This window comes from Poromitra crassiceps, assembly GCF_964638095.1.
Source record: "Poromitra crassiceps genome assembly, contig: HAP1_SCAFFOLD_427, whole genome shotgun sequence".
In the NCBI taxonomy this organism is placed as follows: domain Eukaryota; kingdom Metazoa; phylum Chordata; class Actinopteri; order Beryciformes; family Melamphaidae; genus Poromitra; species Poromitra crassiceps.
In genome coordinates, this window is record NW_028151980.1 from 138,537 (window position 1) to 156,576 (window position 18,040).

The following is an 18,040-nucleotide window of genomic DNA, read 5'->3' on the forward strand; positions in this document are numbered from 1 at the left end:
TGAAACTAGAAGTATTGTAGATTCGTAACCGTATGCTAACTCAGAGCAACAAACACTGCAAATAAATCTAAGTTCACCAGGCCGTTGTCAAACAATACAGCGGAGTCTTACGTACACAGGTGAGTACAGCAGATAATATTAGTGTTTAAACAGAGCAGTGACAAAAGAGCTGTATCCAGGTGGGATGTTTCCACTCGTGTAGTGGTGCCTGGAGAAGTGTTATTTATGAGCGCCATACAGCAGATAAACACCATGTGTTACACAGTGACATGTAAGACTACTCTTGTATATTTAGTTCAGCCACAAATGGGACAGTAATAGCCTAATTATTTGCACATTGTCACTTAACTTTTACGGCTTGACTTCAGGAAGTAGCCTAAGCATCATAGCGTGTTTGTCATTTCAGATAAACACATGGCTCTCTGACATAGCTCCTTATCACAGGATGTCATTAGGAGATGAGCATCACTCTCATGGCTTCAACAACATGAACAAAACCAGGAAGTCACTATTTTAGCTTGATTAATTTGTGCACATTGAGTCAGATGAACTCTGCTGGTCTGTCTCCTCTAATCTGTAACACCTGCCTCCATTTGGCTCTCTGTTAAACAGATCAGTGCATGTCTTCAGAAGTTACAGGACTGATGGCTGTCTATAGGAGACTTTTTAAATGACAGTTTAACTCAAAGATATGATAGGTTGCACCACTGCAAATTATTTAGCCAACGCTAATATTTAGTTATAGCCTAGTAAACAACAGATACAGTATAGCTAAATATTATTCCTTCACTCCCCCTGCCCTGCTAGGTGGCACTAGGTACACTACTATATAGGCTATAGAGGGGATTTGGAAGTGGGTATACTCAATGCTGACTGAAAAACACCCTGCACTGCTGCTACTGCATGTTTCCTTGTTTTCATTTTGCACTACTTGTCAAATAAAGTTTCCAATGAATTGCAATTTAACCACATAACTCAAAATGAATTGATAATATTATAATAATATATCTTTGATTGGCTAATATGATTATTCAAGAATTGTGTTACAGTATTGTTATTTCACACTTTCACTTTCGGTCTCTGTGTCTTAGATATGTCTGCTGCCAGCTGTCTCCTCTCTGAAGAGCAATTCCTGTGCTCCATCTGTCTGGATGTGTTCACTGATCCAGTCTCCACACCATGTGGACACAACTTCTGCAAAACCTGCATCACACAACACTGGGATGTTAGTGTCCAGTGCCAGTGTCCCATGTGTAAAGAGGTTTTCAACATAAGACCTGAGCTGCGGGTCAATATTTTCATATCTGAGATGGCTGCTCAGTTCAAAAAGTCAGCTCAGATGAAAGCCAGCAGCTGCCCAGACCAACCATGTGCCAAACCAGGAGAAGTTCCCTGTGATTTCTGCACTGCACCCAAACTGAAAGCCATGAAGTCCTGCCTGGTGTGTCTGGCCTCCTACTGTGAGACTCACCTGGAGCCTCATCAGAGAATCAAAAGCATGAAAACACACAAGCTGATCAATCCTGTGGAGAACCTGGAAGAGAGGATGTGTAAAGAGCATGAGAAACCACTGGAGCTGTTCTGCAAGACTGACCAGATGTGTGTGTGTGTGCTCTGCACTGTTTTAGACCACAAGTCACATGACATTGTTCCCGTGAAAGAAGAATATGATGGAAAGAAAGCTGAGCTGGGGAAGACGGAGGCTGAAATTCAGCAGATGGTCCAGGAGAGACGACTGAAGATTCAGGAGATCAAACAGTCAGTGGAACTCAGCAAGGAAGATGCAGACAGAGAGATAGCAGGTAGTGTGCAGGTCTTCACTGCTCTGATGCAGTCTGCGCAGAGAGGCCAGGCTGAGCTCATTGAGACGATTGAAGAGAAGCAGAAAACAACAGAGAAACAGGCTGAAGGCTTCATCAAAGAGCTGGAACAGGAGATCTCTGAGCTGATGAAGAGAAGCGCTGAGGTGGAGCAGCTCACACACACGGAAGACCACGTCCACCTCCTCCAGAGCTTCCCATCCCTGAACGCTCCTCCACACACCAAGGACTGGACAGAGGTCAGTGTCCATTGCTCAACATATCAGGGGACTGTGAGGAGAGCTGTGGAGAAGCTCAGGAAGGAGATGGAGATGCTGTGTAATGATGTTGAGCTGACGAGGGTCCAGCTCTATGCAGTGGATGTGACTCTGGATCCTGATACAGCACACGCCAGGCTCATCCTGTCTGATGATGGGAAACAAGTAAATCATGGTGATGAAGAGAAGAATCTCCCAGACAACCCAGAGAGATTTGCTCCTTGTGTCAGTGTCTTAGGAAAGCAGAGCTTCTCTTCAGGAAGGTTTTACTACGAGGTTCAGGTTAAAGGAAAGATTATCTGTGATTTAGGAGTGGCCAGAGGGTCGATCAACAGGAAGGGAAACATCACACTGAGCCCACAGAATGGCTTGTGGACTATAGGTTTGAGGAATGGAAATGAGTACACAGCTCTTGCTGGCCCTCCTGTTCGCCTCTCTCTGAAGACAACCCCTCAGAAGGTTGGGGTGTTTGTGGATTATGAGGAGGGTCTGGTCTCCTTTCATGACGTAGACGCTGCAGCTCTTATCTACTCCTTCACTGGCTGCACCTTCACTGAGAAACTCTACCCATACTTCAGTCCCGGTGTTAAATATGGTGGTAAAAACTCCACCCCTCTGATCATCTCTCCTGTCAATCATAAAGATTAGACTAATCATTTGTTTTTCTCAGAGAGGATTCACTGTCATTTAAAACAGCAATTTTACACTTATGTTCAGTTGAAGGAGGTTTTCTAATGTTAACTTTTATAAAACAAGAGGAAAACCACTAAACAGACTTGTTTCAGCACATTTGTAGATTACTTTGTTCTTTCAACGGAGCTCTACTGAGAGAAACTGTCAGTGAAAAAACAAATCCCAGTAACTATTAATGTATCTTGTCTATTTACCTTTCTTCTTCTTGGCAAATTATTTAGTTTTATCATGAAAAAATAGTTAAAGAAACATTAAACTCCAGATTCAAGGTTAATATATGTTGTATTTTTCTTTATATCCTGTTTTTCTGTATGGTACTTATTATTTCAGCAAAATAGTAAAAATAAACTGACTGGGAGCCAGAAACCTCAGTGTGCGGAATTTATTTATTTTTACTATTTTGTGTATCTATTTGTCCGGCACCTGCCTTTTGTAGTAGATGTGCGCGCTCTACCTTCCTCTTCATCGACTTATTCAGCAAACACAGTGTGCACGGTGTCGCCTCACAGCAACAAAGTCCTGGGTTCGATTCCCGCCTTGGATGCTGTGGGCACTGAGTGTGTGTCCCCATTCCCATGTCCCTGGTGCCTACTGCCCAGGTGGGCTATCTCGTCAAAAGGGGCTTTTTGTGTGGAGTTTGCATGTTCTCCCTGTGCTCCCCTGGGGTTTCCTCCAGATAAGAACCCTTGCTAAAAAAAAACATGCAATATACAGGGGTCATTAAAACTTTATTGAAATCACTATTGCAGGAGTGTGAAAACTACCAATTTTCTAGTTTCATTGTAACATGTCCAGGTGATGGTGACTATTGTCATACTTTGAGTGTACATATACTGAGCATTTTAAAGCTTTACAATTAACCTACTAATGAGCATTTTATGGAAAAAGAAGCTATTCTGTATAGAGGGTTTTCACACAATGCGGGTGCTATAGGGAACAGTTTGAAACCTAGCTTATTTTCCGTCAGCAGTTACATTAGCAGTTTACACTTCCTGTTAGTCTCTCAAGCCAGACTGTCTCTTCTACATAAGGTGAATAAAACCAGTGCAGATTTGCAGCACTAACTGATGTTGCCCTGTAGCAACATTGTGATCCAAGATGCTAAAGATAGTGAAGCATTGTGAGGACTGATGCTAGACATCTCTAGTGTTGGAGTACTCCAGACCGACCAAGACCACATTTTGATGGTCTCGTCTCGGACTCACCCTCCCTCGGTCTTGGTCTTGACTCGGTCTCAGACAAACTGGACTCTGGATTTGATTTCAAGATCAGTCAAGACCACAAGGCCCATTCTGAGCCAGGAAAAACCCTGTTTTCCATTGTGTGAAATTATTTTCTACTGCAGACCAACAGGTTTACATTTCAAATACATGTTTTCTCTTGCTCTCTCTCTCTCTCTCTCTCTCTCTCTCAACATAACCACTGACCAGACTAATGCTTCTGCGTTCTCCCACATACAGATGAGGTCATATAGCCTACTGTATTATTATACAGGTTATTATTGACCAATCAGTGGCTGACAGTTTGGAGGAGTCATAATTTAGCAGCAGTAAGGTCATTCTGCTCACTGTGTTGAGCCTTTCCAAAGGTCTGTGATATGGAATTGCAGCAGATCAAAGGAGCCTTCAGTCACTGAGGATATACTAACTACAGCCTTTTGTATTTGACTACAATTCATAAATAATGATTTCTTTCATTCTTAGCAGAGCAATGGTGTAAAGGCTAAGCCATATCATTAGAGTCATGCTCTTGAAAATGAGCTCGCATTGGTCTGGCCTTGGTCTTGGTCTCGGTCTTGACCCCTGACCCCCCCCCCTCTCCCCTCCAGCATAGCAAGGTAACGTTAGTGATCTATGGAGCCAGTGTAGCAACATAGTGGTCATCCAGCATGGATCAGCAGCTCAAGCTTGGGAATTCCATGCTGCGCACTAGTGCCCAGTGAGAAACAAATAGAATCAAATAAAAACGTTTTTCATCACAGAATCAACTGTGAATCAACTGGTGAAATAGCCTATAGGGTTAACCTTATTATACGGCACCGTAGTGTCCCCAACTTGAAGCTAATGTAGGCTAGTAGCTTTTCAATATCTTTTCTATACATTAGCTTCAATACTTGCATGAATTGGGTGTCCTGGTAGAACCTTTGACTAGACTAGACTATTTTTTTAGCCTTTTTAGACAGTTCTGTTCAAGGTTTATACGTCTTTGACCTAATATTATTAGGTCAAAGATGCATAAACCTTGAACTGTCTAAAAAGGCTAAAAATAATCTTTAGAAAAAGGAAAGAAAGGTGTAAATGGTGGGGTTCAGGGGGGCCGTACTTGACAGTGTCTAGGTCCCCCAAAACACTATTTCTGCTTTTGGTTATGGGGTCAAATGTAACACCCAGCAGGGAACAGGTCAAGTTTAAAGTGGGGTACAGAAGGAGGATGTGCACGTTTTGTACCAGCACTCGCATAGGCAGCAGTAGTCTGTTGTCTTTTTCATGTAATTAACTCCTTAAATATTTGTTTATTATTTTTTATTTTTTTGTATGTATATTTTTTACACTCCATCACACTTAAGTTGTAAAAGTGAAAGGTGAGCTGTCACCACAGAAAAGGGAAAGCTCTGCCGCCCCCTTGTGACCGAAACAGTCTCTGGTAATTCACCCTCTTTCCAAAAGACGGACACCAATGCTGCATTCATTTCACATGGAAAACATGGTAGATACAAAGTTAGAAAATAAAATGTATCTGAAACTTCACTTGGTAAACTACATGGGCATGCAGAATTTGCGGATCTTCTCAGAGACTTCGGAAATAGCATTCCTAATGGCATATATTCATTTTAAAATAAATAAATAAAACAACAGATTTGCATCACATACCGTATTGGTATTTCGTGAAGGTAGGCTACAACTCTTACTACAATATCATGGCAGGACACATTATTTGACTTGCTTGCTGGATTGTGCTTGGCATTGCAATATGTAAAACATGAACTCACATGTATCATCACGAAAATATTTGTGTTAAATCTGATCATGAACAATCAACGTCTAACTGGAAGTTTTCTACGGTCTTCTTTTGGCAGCTTCAAGCACTTCCAAGTCGTTTTGCTTTCACCCAACTTCTCGTTCCTCCGACGGTTTTTATTCCGAGAGGTACGTGAACGCAGCACCAGTCCAGACTGGGGTTACATTGTTAACGTAACAGAATTTATTTATTTTTACTATTTTGTTTATCCATTTGTCCGGCACCTGCCTTTGTAGTAGATGTGCACGCTCTACCTTCCTCTTCATTGACTTATTTCAGCAAACACAGTGGGCACGGTGTCGCCTCACAGCAACAAAGTCCTGGGTTCGATTCCCGCCTTGGACGCTGTGGGCGCTGAGGGTGTGTCCCCATTCCCATGTCCTCAGTGCCTACTGCCCAGGTGGGCTATCTCGTCAAAAGGGGCTTTTTGTGTGGAGATTGCATGTTCTCCCTGTGCTCCCCTGGGGTTTCCTCCAGATAAAAAAGAATAAATGCAATATACAGGGGTCATTAAAACTTTATTGAAATCACTATTGCAGGAGTGTGAAAACTACCAATTTTCTAGTTTCATTGTAACATGTCCAGGTGATGGTGACTATTGTCATACTATGGAGCATTTTATGGAAAAAGAAGCTATTCTGTATAGAGGGTTTTCACAGAATTCGGTTGTTATAGGAACAGTTTGAAACCTAGCTTCTTTTCTGTCAGCAGCTACATTAGCAGTTTACACTTCCTGTTAGTCTCTCAAGCCAGACTGTCTCTTCTACATAAGGTGAATAAAACCAGTGCAGATTTGCAGCACTAACTGATGTTGCCCTGTAGCAACATTGTGATCCAAGATGCTAAAGATAGTGAAGCATTGTGAGGACTGATGCTAGACATCTCTAGTGTTGGAGTACTCCAGACCGACCAAGACCACATTTTGATGGTCTCGTCTCTGACTCACCCTCCCTCGGTCTTGGTCTTGACTCGGTCTCAGACAAACTGGACTCTGGATTTGATTTCAAGATCAGTCAAGACCACAAGGCCCATTCTGAGCCAGGGAAAACCCTGTTTTCCATTGTGTGAAATTATTTTCTACTGCAGACCAACAGGTTTACATTTCAAATACATGTGTTTTTCTCTCTCTCTCTCTCTCTCTCTCTCTCTCTCTCTCTCTCTCTCTCTCTCTCTCTCTCTCTCTCTCTCTCTCTCTCTCTCTCTCTCTCTCTCTCTCTCTCTCTCTCTCTCTCTCTCTCTCTCTCTCTCTCTCTCTCTCTCTCTCTCTCTCTCTCTCTCTCTCTCTCTCTCTCTCTCTCTAACCACTGACAGTTTGGAGGAGTCATAGCAGCGGTAAGGTGTTTTTACATGTCATTCTGCTCACTGTGTTGAGCCTTTCCAAAGGTCTGTGATATGGAATTGCAGCAGATCAAAGTATTGCCTTCTTTCATTTCTTTCATTGTTAGCAGAGCAATGGTGTAAACTAAAGGCTAAGCCATAACATTAGAATTTGGTCACTTGCCTGTAATGAGCTGTCTCCACCACCAGTGGCTGTCTCAAGAGAGCCAAAGTCACGCCCCCTACGAACCAAGGGATTTCATCCACCATTCTTTTTTCCATAGACATAACATTTGATACAAAGATAACAAAAAACCGTTTAGCCTATTTCTAAGTTTTGGTCCGAGTGAAATGTTGTATTGTATTGTCTCTCCTGATTCTAAATATAGCTGAATCGTTTGGTTTGACCATGCCTAACCCGGAAAGGGGTGTGACTTTGGCTCTCTATAAGAGGCGGGGCAACACTGTTAGAAACCAACATCAGCTGGCTCTGCGGCGCTGCAATTAGATGTATCTCCGTCACATTGCTGAAGTGAAACTAGAAGTATTGTAGATTCGTAACCGTATGCTAACTCAGAGCAACAAACACTGCAAATAAATCTAAGTTCACCAGGCCGTTGTCAAACAATACAGCGGAGTCTTACGTACACAGGTGAGTACAGCAGATAATATTAGTGTTTAAACAGAGCAGTGACAAAAGAGCTGTATTCAGGTGGGATGTTTCCACTCGTGTAGTGGTGCCTGGAGAAGTGTTATTTATGAGCGCCATACAGCAGATAAACACCATGTGTTACACAGTGACATGTAAGACTACTCTTGTATATTTAGTTCAGCCACAAATGGGACAGTAATAGCCTAATTATTTGCACATTGTCACTTAACTTTTACGGCTTGACTTCAGGAAGTAGCCTAAGCATCATAGCGTGTTTGTCATGTCAGATAAACCACATGGCTCTCTGACATAGCTCCTTATCACAGGATGTCATTAGGAGATGAGCATCACTCTCGTGGCTTCAACAACATGAACAAAACCAGGAATTCACTATTTTAGCTTGATTAATTTGTGCACATTGAGTCAGATGAACTCTGCTGGTCTGTCTCCTCTAATCTGTAACACCTGCCTCCATTTGGCTCTCTGTTAAACAGATCAGTGCATGTCTTCAGAAGTTACAGGACTGATGGCTGTCTATAGGAGACTTTTTAAATGACAGTTTAACTCAAAGATATGATAGGTTGCACCACTGCAAATTATTTAGCCAACGCTAATATTTAGTTATAGCCTAGTAAACAACAGATACAGTATAGCTAAATATTATTCCTTCACTCCCCCTGCCCTGCTAGGTGGCACTAGTTACACTACTATATAGGCTATAGAGGGGATTTGGAAGTGGGTATACTCAATGCTGACTGAAAAACACCCTGCACTGCTGCTACTGCATGTTTCCTTGTTTTCATTTTGCACTACTTGTCAAATAAAGTTTCCAATGAATTGCAATTTAACCACATAACTCAAAATGAATTGATAATATTATAATAATATATCTTTGATTGGCTAATATGATTATTCAAGAATTGTGTTACAGTATTGTTATTTCACACTTTCACTTTCGGTCTCTGTGTCTTAGATATGTCTGCTGCCAGCTGTCTCCTCTCTGAAGAGCAATTCCTGTGCTCCATCTGTCTGGATGTGTTCACTGATCCAGTCTCCACACCATGTGGACACAACTTCTGCAAAACCTGCATCACACAACACTGGGATGTTAGTGTCCAGTGCCAGTGTCCCATGTGTAAAGAGGTTTTCAACATAAGACCTGAGCTGCGGGTCAATATTTTCATATCTGAGATGGCTGCTCAGTTCAAAAAGTCAGCTCAGATGAAAGCCAGCAGCTGCCCAGACCAACCATGTGCCAAACCAGGAGAAGTTCCCTGTGATTTCTGCACTGCACCCAAACTGAAAGCCATGAAGTCCTGCCTGGTGTGTCTGGCCTCCTACTGTGAGACTCACCTGGAGCCTCATCAGAGAATCAAAAGCATGAAAACACACAAGCTGATCAATCCTGTGGAGAACCTGGAAGAGAGGATGTGTAAAGAGCATGAGAAACCACTGGAGCTGTTCTGCAAGACTGACCAGATGTGTGTGTGTGTGCTCTGCACTGTTTTAGACCACAAGTCACATGACATTGTTCCCGTGAAAGAAGAATATGATGGAAAGAAAGCTGAGCTCGGGAAGACGGAGGCTGAAATTCAGCAGATGGTCCAGGAGAGACGACTGAAGATTCAGGAGATCAAACAGTCAGTGGAACTCAGCAAGGAAGATGCAGACAGAGAGATAGCAGGTAGTGTGCAGGTCTTCACTGCTCTGATGCAGTCTGCGCAGAGAGGCCAGGCTGAGCTCATTGAGACGATTGAAGAGAAGCAGAAAACAACAGAGAAACAGGCTGAAGGCTTCATCAAAGAGCTGGAACAGGAGATCTCTGAGCTGATGAAGAGAAGCGCTGAGGTGGAGCAGCTCACACACACGGAAGACCACGTCCACCTCCTCCAGTGCTTCCCATCCCTGAACGCTCCTCCACACACCAAGGACTGGACAGAGGTCAGTGTCCATTGCTCAACATATCAGGGGACTGTGAGGAGAGCTGTGGAGAAGCTCAGGAAGGAGATGGAGATGCTGTGTAATGATGTTGAGCTGACGAGGGTCCAGCTCTATGCAGTGGATGTGACTCTGGATCCTGATACAGCACACGCCAGGCTCATCCTGTCTGATGATGGGAAACAAGTAAATCATGGTGATGAAGAGAAGAATCTCCCAGACAACCCAGAGAGATTTGCTCCTTGTGTCAGTGTCTTAGGAAAGCAGAGCTTCTCTTCAGGAAGGTTTTACTACGAGGTTCAGGTTAAAGGAAAGATTATCTGTGATTTAGGAGTGGCCAGAGGGTCGATCAACAGGAAGGGAAACATCACACTGAGCCCACAGAATGGCTTGTGGACTATAGGTTTGAGGAATGGAAATGAGTACACAGCTCTTGCTGGCCCTCCTGTTCGCCTCTCTCTGAAGACAACCCCTCAGAAGGTTGGGGTGTTTGTGGATTATGAGGAGGGTCTGGTCTCCTTTCATGACGTAGACGCTGCAGCTCTTATCTACTCCTTCACTGGCTGCACCTTCACTGAGAAACTCTACCCATACTTCAGTCCCGGTGTTAAATATGGTGGTAAAAACTCCACCCCTCTGATCATCTCTCCTGTCAATCATAAAGATTAGACTAATCATTTGTTTTTCTCAGAGAGGATTCACTGTCATTTAAAACAGCAATTTTACACTTATGTTCAGTTGAAGGAGGTTTTCTAATGTTAACTTTTATAAAACAAGAGGAAAACCACTAAACAGACTTGTTTCAGCACATTTGTAGATTACTTTGTTCTTTCAACGGAGCTCTACTGAGAGAAACTGTCAGTGAAAAAACAAATCCCAGTAACTATTAATGTATCTTGTCTATTTACCTTTCTTCTTCTTGGCAAATTATTTAGTTTTATCATGAAAAAATAGTTAAAGAAACATTAAACTCCAGATTCAAGGTTAATATATGTTGTATTTTTCTTTATATCCTGTTTTTCTGTATGGTACTTATTATTTCAGCAAAATAGTAAAAATAAACTGACTGGGAGCCAGAAACCTCAGTGTGCGGAATTTATTTATTTTTACTATTTTGTGTATCTATTTGTCCGGCACCTGCCTTTTGTAGTAGATGTGCGCGCTCTACCTTCCTCTTCATCGACTTATTTCAGCAAACACAGTGTGCACGGTGTCGCCTCACAGCAACAAAGTCCTGGGTTCGATTCCCGCCTTGGATGCTGTGGGCACTGAGTGTGTGTCCCCATTCCCATGTCCCTGGTGCCTACTGCCCAGGTGGGCTATCTCGTCAAAAGGGGCTTTTTGTGTGGAGTTTGCATGTTCTCCCTGTGCTCCCCTGGGGTTTCCTCCAGATAAGAACCCTTGCTAAAAAAAAACATGCAATATACAGGGGTCATTAAAACTTTATTGAAATCACTATTGCAGGAGTGTGAAAACTACCAATTTTCTAGTTTCATTGTAACATGTCCAGGTGATGGTGACTATTGTCATACTTTGAGTGTACATATACTGAGCATTTTAAAGCTTTACAATTAACCTACTAATGAGCATTTTATGGAAAAAGAAGCTATTCTGTATAGAGGGTTTTCACACAATGCGGGTGCTATAGGGAACAGTTTGAAACCTAGCTTATTTTCCGTCAGCAGTTACATTAGCAGTTTACACTTCCTGTTAGTCTCTCAAGCCAGACTGTCTCTTCTACATAAGGTGAATAAAACCAGTGCAGATTTGCAGCACTAACTGATGTTGCCCTGTAGCAACATTGTGATCCAAGATGCTAAAGATAGTGAAGCATTGTGAGGACTGATGCTAGACATCTCTAGTGTTGGAGTACTCCAGACCGACCAAGACCACATTTTGATGGTCTCGTCTCTGACTCGGTCTCGGACAAACTGGACTCTGATTTTATTTCAAGATCAGTCAAGACCACAAGGCCCATTCTGAGCCAGGAAAAACCCTGTTTTCCATTGTGTGAAATTATTTTCTACTGCAGACCAACAGGTTTACATTTCAAATAAATGTTTTCTCTTGCTCTCTCTCTCTCTCTCTCAACATAACCACTGACAAGACTAATGCTTCTGCATACTCAGATCATATAGCCTACTGTATTATCATACAGGTTATTATTGACCAATCAGTGGCTGACAGTTTGGAGGAGGAGTCATAATTTAGCAACAGTAAGGTGTTTTTACATTTCATTCTGCTCACTGTGTTGAGCCTTTCCAAAGGTCTGTGATATGGAATTGCAGCAGATCAAAGGAGCCTTCAGTCACTGAGGATATACTAACTACAGCCTTTTGTATTTGACTACAATTCATAAATAATGATTTATTTCATTGTTAGCAGAGCAATGGTGTAAAGGCTAAGCCATATCATTAGAGTCATGCTCTTGAAAATGGGCTCGTATTGGTCTGACCTTGGTCTTGGTCTCGGTCTCGGTCTTGACCCCTGACCCCCCCCCCCCCCCTCCAGCATAGCAAGGTAACGTTAGTGATCTATGGAGCCAGTGTAGCAACATAGTGGTCATCCAGCATGGATCAGCAGCTCAAGCTTGGGAATTCCATGCTGCGCACTAGTGCCCAGTGAGAAACAAATAGAATCAAATAAAAACGTTTTTCATCACAGAATCAACTGAATCAACTGGTGAAATAGCCTATAGGGTTAACCTTATTATACGGCACCGTAGTGTCCCCAACTTGAAGCTAATGTAGGCTAGTAGCTTTTCAATATCTTTTCTATACATTAGCTTCAATACTTGCATGAATTGGGTGTCCTGGTAGAACCTTTGACTAGACTAGACTATTTTTTTAGCCTTTTTAGACAGTTCTGTTCAAGGTTTATACGTCTTTGACCTAATATTATTAGGTCAAAGATGCATAAACCTTGAACTGTCTAAAAAGGCTAAAAATAATCTTTAGAAAAAGGAAAGAAAGGTGTAAATGGTGGGGTTCAGGGGGGCCGTACTTGACAGTGTCTAGGTCCCCCAAAACACTATTTCTGCTTTTGGTTATGGGGTCAAATGTAACACCCAGCAGGGAACAGGTCAAGTTTAAAGTGGGGTACAGAAGGAGGATGTGCACGTTTTGTACCAGCACTCGCATAGGCAGCAGTAGTCTGTTGTCTTTTTCATGTAATTAACTCCTTAAATATTTGTTTATTATTTTTTATTTTTTTGTATGTATATTTTTTACACTCCATCACACTTAAGTTGTAAAAGTGAAAGGTGAGCTGTCACCACAGAAAAGGGAAAGCTCTGCCGCCCCCTTGTGACCGAAACAGTCTCTGGTAATTCACCCTCTTTCCAAAAGACGGACACCAATGCTGCATTCATTTCACATGGAAAACATGGTAGATACAAAGTTAGAAAATAAAATGTATCTGAAACTTCACTTGGTAAACTACATGGGCATGCAGAATTTGCGGATCTTCTCAGAGACTTCGGAAATAGCATTCCTAATGGCATATATTCATTTTAAAATAAATAAATAAAACAACAGATTTGCATCACATACCGTATTGGTATTTCGTGAAGGTAGGCTACAACTCTTACTACAATATCATGGCAGGACACATTATTTGACTTGCTTGCTGGATTGTGCTTGGCATTGCAATATGTAAAACATGAACTCACATGTATCATCACGAAAATATTTGTGTTAAATCTGATCATGAACAATCAACGTCTAACTGGAAGTTTTCTACGGTCTTCTTTTGGCAGCTTCAAGCACTTCCAAGTCGTTTTGCTTTCACCCAACTTCTCGTTCCTCCGACGGTTTTTATTCCGAGAGGTACGTGAACGCAGCACCAGTCCAGACTGGGGTTACATTGTTAACGTAACAGAATTTATTTATTTTTACTATTTTGTTTATCCATTTGTCCGGCACCTGCCTTTGTAGTAGATGTGCACGCTCTACCTTCCTCTTCATTGACTTATTTCAGCAAACACAGTGGGCACGGTGTCGCCTCACAGCAACAAAGTCCTGGGTTCGATTCCCGCCTTGGACGCTGTGGGCGCTGAGGGTGTGTCCCCATTCCCATGTCCTCAGTGCCTACTGCCCAGGTGGGCTATCTCGTCAAAAGGGGCTTTTTGTGTGGAGATTGCATGTTCTCCCTGTGCTCCCCTGGGGTTTCCTCCAGATAAAAAAGAATAAATGCAATATACAGGGGTCATTAAAACTTTATTGAAATCACTATTGCAGGAGTGTGAAAACTACCAATTTTCTAGTTTCATTGTAACATGTCCAGGTGATGGTGACTATTGTCATACTATGGAGCATTTTATGGAAAAAGAAGCTATTCTGTATAGAGGGTTTTCACAGAATTCGGTTGTTATAGGAACAGTTTGAAACCTAGCTTCTTTTCTGTCAGCAGCTACATTAGCAGTTTACACTTCCTGTTAGTCTCTCAAGCCAGACTGTCTCTTCTACATAAGGTGAATAAAACCAGTGCAGATTTGCAGCACTAACTGATGTTGCCCTGTAGCAACATTGTGATCCAAGATGCTAAAGATAGTGAAGCATTGTGAGGACTGATGCTAGACATCTCTAGTGTTGGAGTACTCCAGACCGACCAAGACCACATTTTGATGGTCTCGTCTCTGACTCACCCTCCCTCGGTCTTGGTCTTGACTCGGTCTCAGACAAACTGGACTCTGGATTTGATTTCAAGATCAGTCAAGACCACAAGGCCCATTCTGAGCCAGGGAAAACCCTGTTTTCCATTGTGTGAAATTATTTTCTACTGCAGACCAACAGGTTTACATTTCAAATACATGTGTTTTTCTCTCTCTCTCTCTCTCTCTCTCTCTCTCTCTCTCTCTCTCTCTCTCTCTCTCTCTCTCTCTCTCTCTCTCTCTCTCTCTCTCTCTCTCTCTCTCTCTCTCTCTCTCTCTCTCTCTCTCTCTCTCTCTCTCTCTCTAACCACTGACAGTTTGGAGGAGTCATAGCAGCGGTAAGGTGTTTTTACATGTCATTCTGCTCACTGTGTTGAGCCTTTCCAAAGGTCTGTGATATGGAATTGCAGCAGATCAAAGTATTGCCTTCTTTCATTTCTTTCATTGTTAGCAGAGCAATGGTGTAAACTAAAGGCTAAGCCATAACATTAGAATTTGGTCACTTGCCTGTAATGAGCTGTCTCCACCACCAGTGGCTGTCTCAAGAGAGCCAAAGTCACGCCCCCTACGAACCAAGGGATTTCATCCACCATTCTTTTTTCCATAGACATAACATTTGATACAAAGATAACAAAAAACCGTTTAGCCTATTTCTAAGTTTTGGTCCGAGTGAAATGTTGTATTGTATTGTCTCTCCTGATTCTAAATATAGCTGAATCGTTTGGTTTGACCATGCCTAACCCGGAAAGGGGTGTGACTTTGGCTCTCTATAAGAGGCGGGGCAACACTGTTAGAAACCAACATCAGCTGGCTCTGCGGCGCTGCAATTAGATGTATCTCCGTCACATTGCTGAAGTGAAACTAGAAGTATTGTAGATTCGTAACCGTATGCTAACTCAGAGCAACAAACACTGCAAATAAATCTAAGTTCACCAGGCCGTTGTCAAACAATACAGCGGAGTCTTACGTACACAGGTGAGTACAGCAGATAATATTAGTGTTTAAACAGAGCAGTGACAAAAGAGCTGTATTCAGGTGGGATGTTTCCACTCGTGTAGTGGTGCCTGGAGAAGTGTTATTTATGAGCGCCATACAGCAGATAAACACCATGTGTTACACAGTGACATGTAAGACTACTCTTGTATATTTAGTTCAGCCACAAATGGGACAGTAATAGCCTAATTATTTGCACATTGTCACTTAACTTTTACGGCTTGACTTCAGGAAGTAGCCTAAGCATCATAGCGTGTTTGTCATGTCAGATAAACCACATGGCTCTCTGACATAGCTCCTTATCACAGGATGTCATTAGGAGATGAGCATCACTCTCGTGGCTTCAACAACATGAACAAAACCAGGAATTCACTATTTTAGCTTGATTAATTTGTGCACATTGAGTCAGATGAACTCTGCTGGTCTGTCTCCTCTAATCTGTAACACCTGCCTCCATTTGGCTCTCTGTTAAACAGATCAGTGCATGTCTTCAGAAGTTACAGGACTGATGGCTGTCTATAGGAGACTTTTTAAATGACAGTTTAACTCAAAGATATGATAGGTTGCACCACTGCAAATTATTTAGCCAACGCTAATATTTAGTTATAGCCTAGTAAACAACAGATACAGTATAGCTAAATATTATTCCTTCACTCCCCCTGCCCTGCTAGGTGGCACTAGTTACACTACTATATAGGCTATAGAGGGGATTTGGAAGTGGGTATACTCAATGCTGACTGAAAAACACCCTGCACTGCTGCTACTGCATGTTTCCTTGTTTTCATTTTGCACTACTTGTCAAATAAAGTTTCCAATGAATTGCAATTTAACCACATAACTCAAAATGAATTGATAATATTATAATAATATATCTTTGATTGGCTAATATGATTATTCAAGAATTGTGTTACAGTATTGTTATTTCACACTTTCACTTTCGGTCTCTGTGTCTTAGATATGTCTGCTGCCAGCTGTCTCCTCTCTGAAGAGCAATTCCTGTGCTCCATCTGTCTGGATGTGTTCACTGATCCAGTCTCCACACCATGTGGACACAACTTCTGCAAAACCTGCATCACACAACACTGGGATGTTAGTGTCCAGTGCCAGTGTCCCATGTGTAAAGAGGTTTTCAACATAAGACCTGAGCTGCGGGTCAATATTTTCATATCTGAGATGGCTGCTCAGTTCAAAAAGTCAGCTCAGATGAAAGCCAGCAGCTGCCCAGACCAACCATGTGCCAAACCAGGAGAAGTTCCCTGTGATTTCTGCACTGCACCCAAACTGAAAGCCATGAAGTCCTGCCTGGTGTGTCTGGCCTCCTACTGTGAGACTCACCTGGAGCCTCATCAGAGAATCAAAAGCATGAAAACACACAAGCTGATCAATCCTGTGGAGAACCTGGAAGAGAGGATGTGTAAAGAGCATGAGAAACCACTGGAGCTGTTCTGCAAGACTGACCAGATGTGTGTGTGTGTGCTCTGCACTGTTTTAGACCACAAGTCACATGACATTGTTCCCGTGAAAGAAGAATATGATGGAAAGAAAGCTGAGCTCGGGAAGACGGAGGCTGAAATTCAGCAGATGGTCCAGGAGAGACGACTGAAGATTCAGGAGATCAAACAGTCAGTGGAACTCAGCAAGGAAGATGCAGACAGAGAGATAGCAGGTAGTGTGCAGGTCTTCACTGCTCTGATGCAGTCTGCGCAGAGAGGCCAGGCTGAGCTCATTGAGACGATTGAAGAGAAGCAGAAAACAACAGAGAAACAGGCTGAAGGCTTCATCAAAGAGCTGGAACAGGAGATCTCTGAGCTGATGAAGAGAAGCGCTGAGGTGGAGCAGCTCACACACACGGAAGACCACGTCCACCTCCTCCAGTGCTTCCCATCCCTGAACGCTCCTCCACACACCAAGGACTGGACAGAGGTCAGTGTCCATTGCTCAACATATCAGGGGACTGTGAGGAGAGCTGTGGAGAAGCTCAGGAAGGAGATGGAGATGCTGTGTAATGATGTTGAGCTGACGAGGGTCCAGCTCTATGCAGTGGATGTGACTCTGGATCCTGATACAGCACACGCCAGGCTCATCCTGTCTGATGATGGGAAACAAGTAAATCATGGTGATGAAGAGAAGAATCTCCCAGACAACCCAGAGAGATTTGCTCCTTGTGTCAGTGTCTTAGGAAAGCAGAGCTTCTCTTCAGGAAGGTTTTACTACGAGGTTCAGGTTAAAGGAAAGATTATCTGTGATTTAGGAGTGGCCAGAGGGTCGATCAACAGGAAGGGAAACATCACACTGAGCCCACAGAATGGCTTGTGGACTATAGGTTTGAGGAATGGAAATGAGTACACAGCTCTTGCTGGCCCTCCTGTTCGCCTCTCTCTGAAGACAACCCCTCAGAAGGTTGGGGTGTTTGTGGATTATGAGGAGGGTCTGGTCTCCTTTCATGACGTAGACGCTGCAGCTCTTATCTACTCCTTCACTGGCTGCACCTTCACTGAGAAACTCTACCCATACTTCAGTCCCGGTGTTAAATATGGTGGTAAAAACTCCACCCCTCTGATCATCTCTCCTGTCAATCATAAAGATTAGACTAATCATTTGTTTTTCTCAGAGAGGATTCACTGTCATTTAAAACAGCAATTTTACACTTATGTTCAGTTGAAGGAGGTTTTCTAATGTTAACTTTTATAAAACAAGAGGA

At 42.7% G+C, this 18,040-nt stretch overlaps 2 protein-coding genes across 2 annotated transcripts; both read left to right on the forward strand.

Moving 5' to 3' along the window:
- Window positions 1–3,021, forward strand: LOC310771211 (E3 ubiquitin-protein ligase TRIM21-like). The gene is made up of 2 exons (XM_083663871.1): window positions 1–119; window positions 1,092–3,021. The coding sequence occupies exon 2, from the start codon at window positions 1,094–1,096 to the stop codon at window positions 2,723–2,725; it is 1,632 nt and encodes a 543-aa protein (XP_083519997.1). The 5' UTR covers window positions 1–119; window positions 1,092–1,093; the 3' UTR covers window positions 2,726–3,021.
- Window positions 3,022–7,638: 4,617 nt separating this feature from the next.
- LOC310771206 (uncharacterized protein) lies at window positions 7,639–17,971 on the forward strand. The gene is made up of 3 exons (XM_083663866.1): window positions 7,639–7,757; window positions 8,731–10,356; window positions 16,295–17,971. The coding sequence occupies exons 2-3, from the start codon at window positions 8,733–8,735 to the stop codon at window positions 17,926–17,928; spliced, it is 3,258 nt and encodes a 1,085-aa protein (XP_083519992.1). The 5' UTR covers window positions 7,639–7,757; window positions 8,731–8,732; the 3' UTR covers window positions 17,929–17,971.
- The last annotated feature ends 69 nt before the right edge of the window (window positions 17,972–18,040 follow it).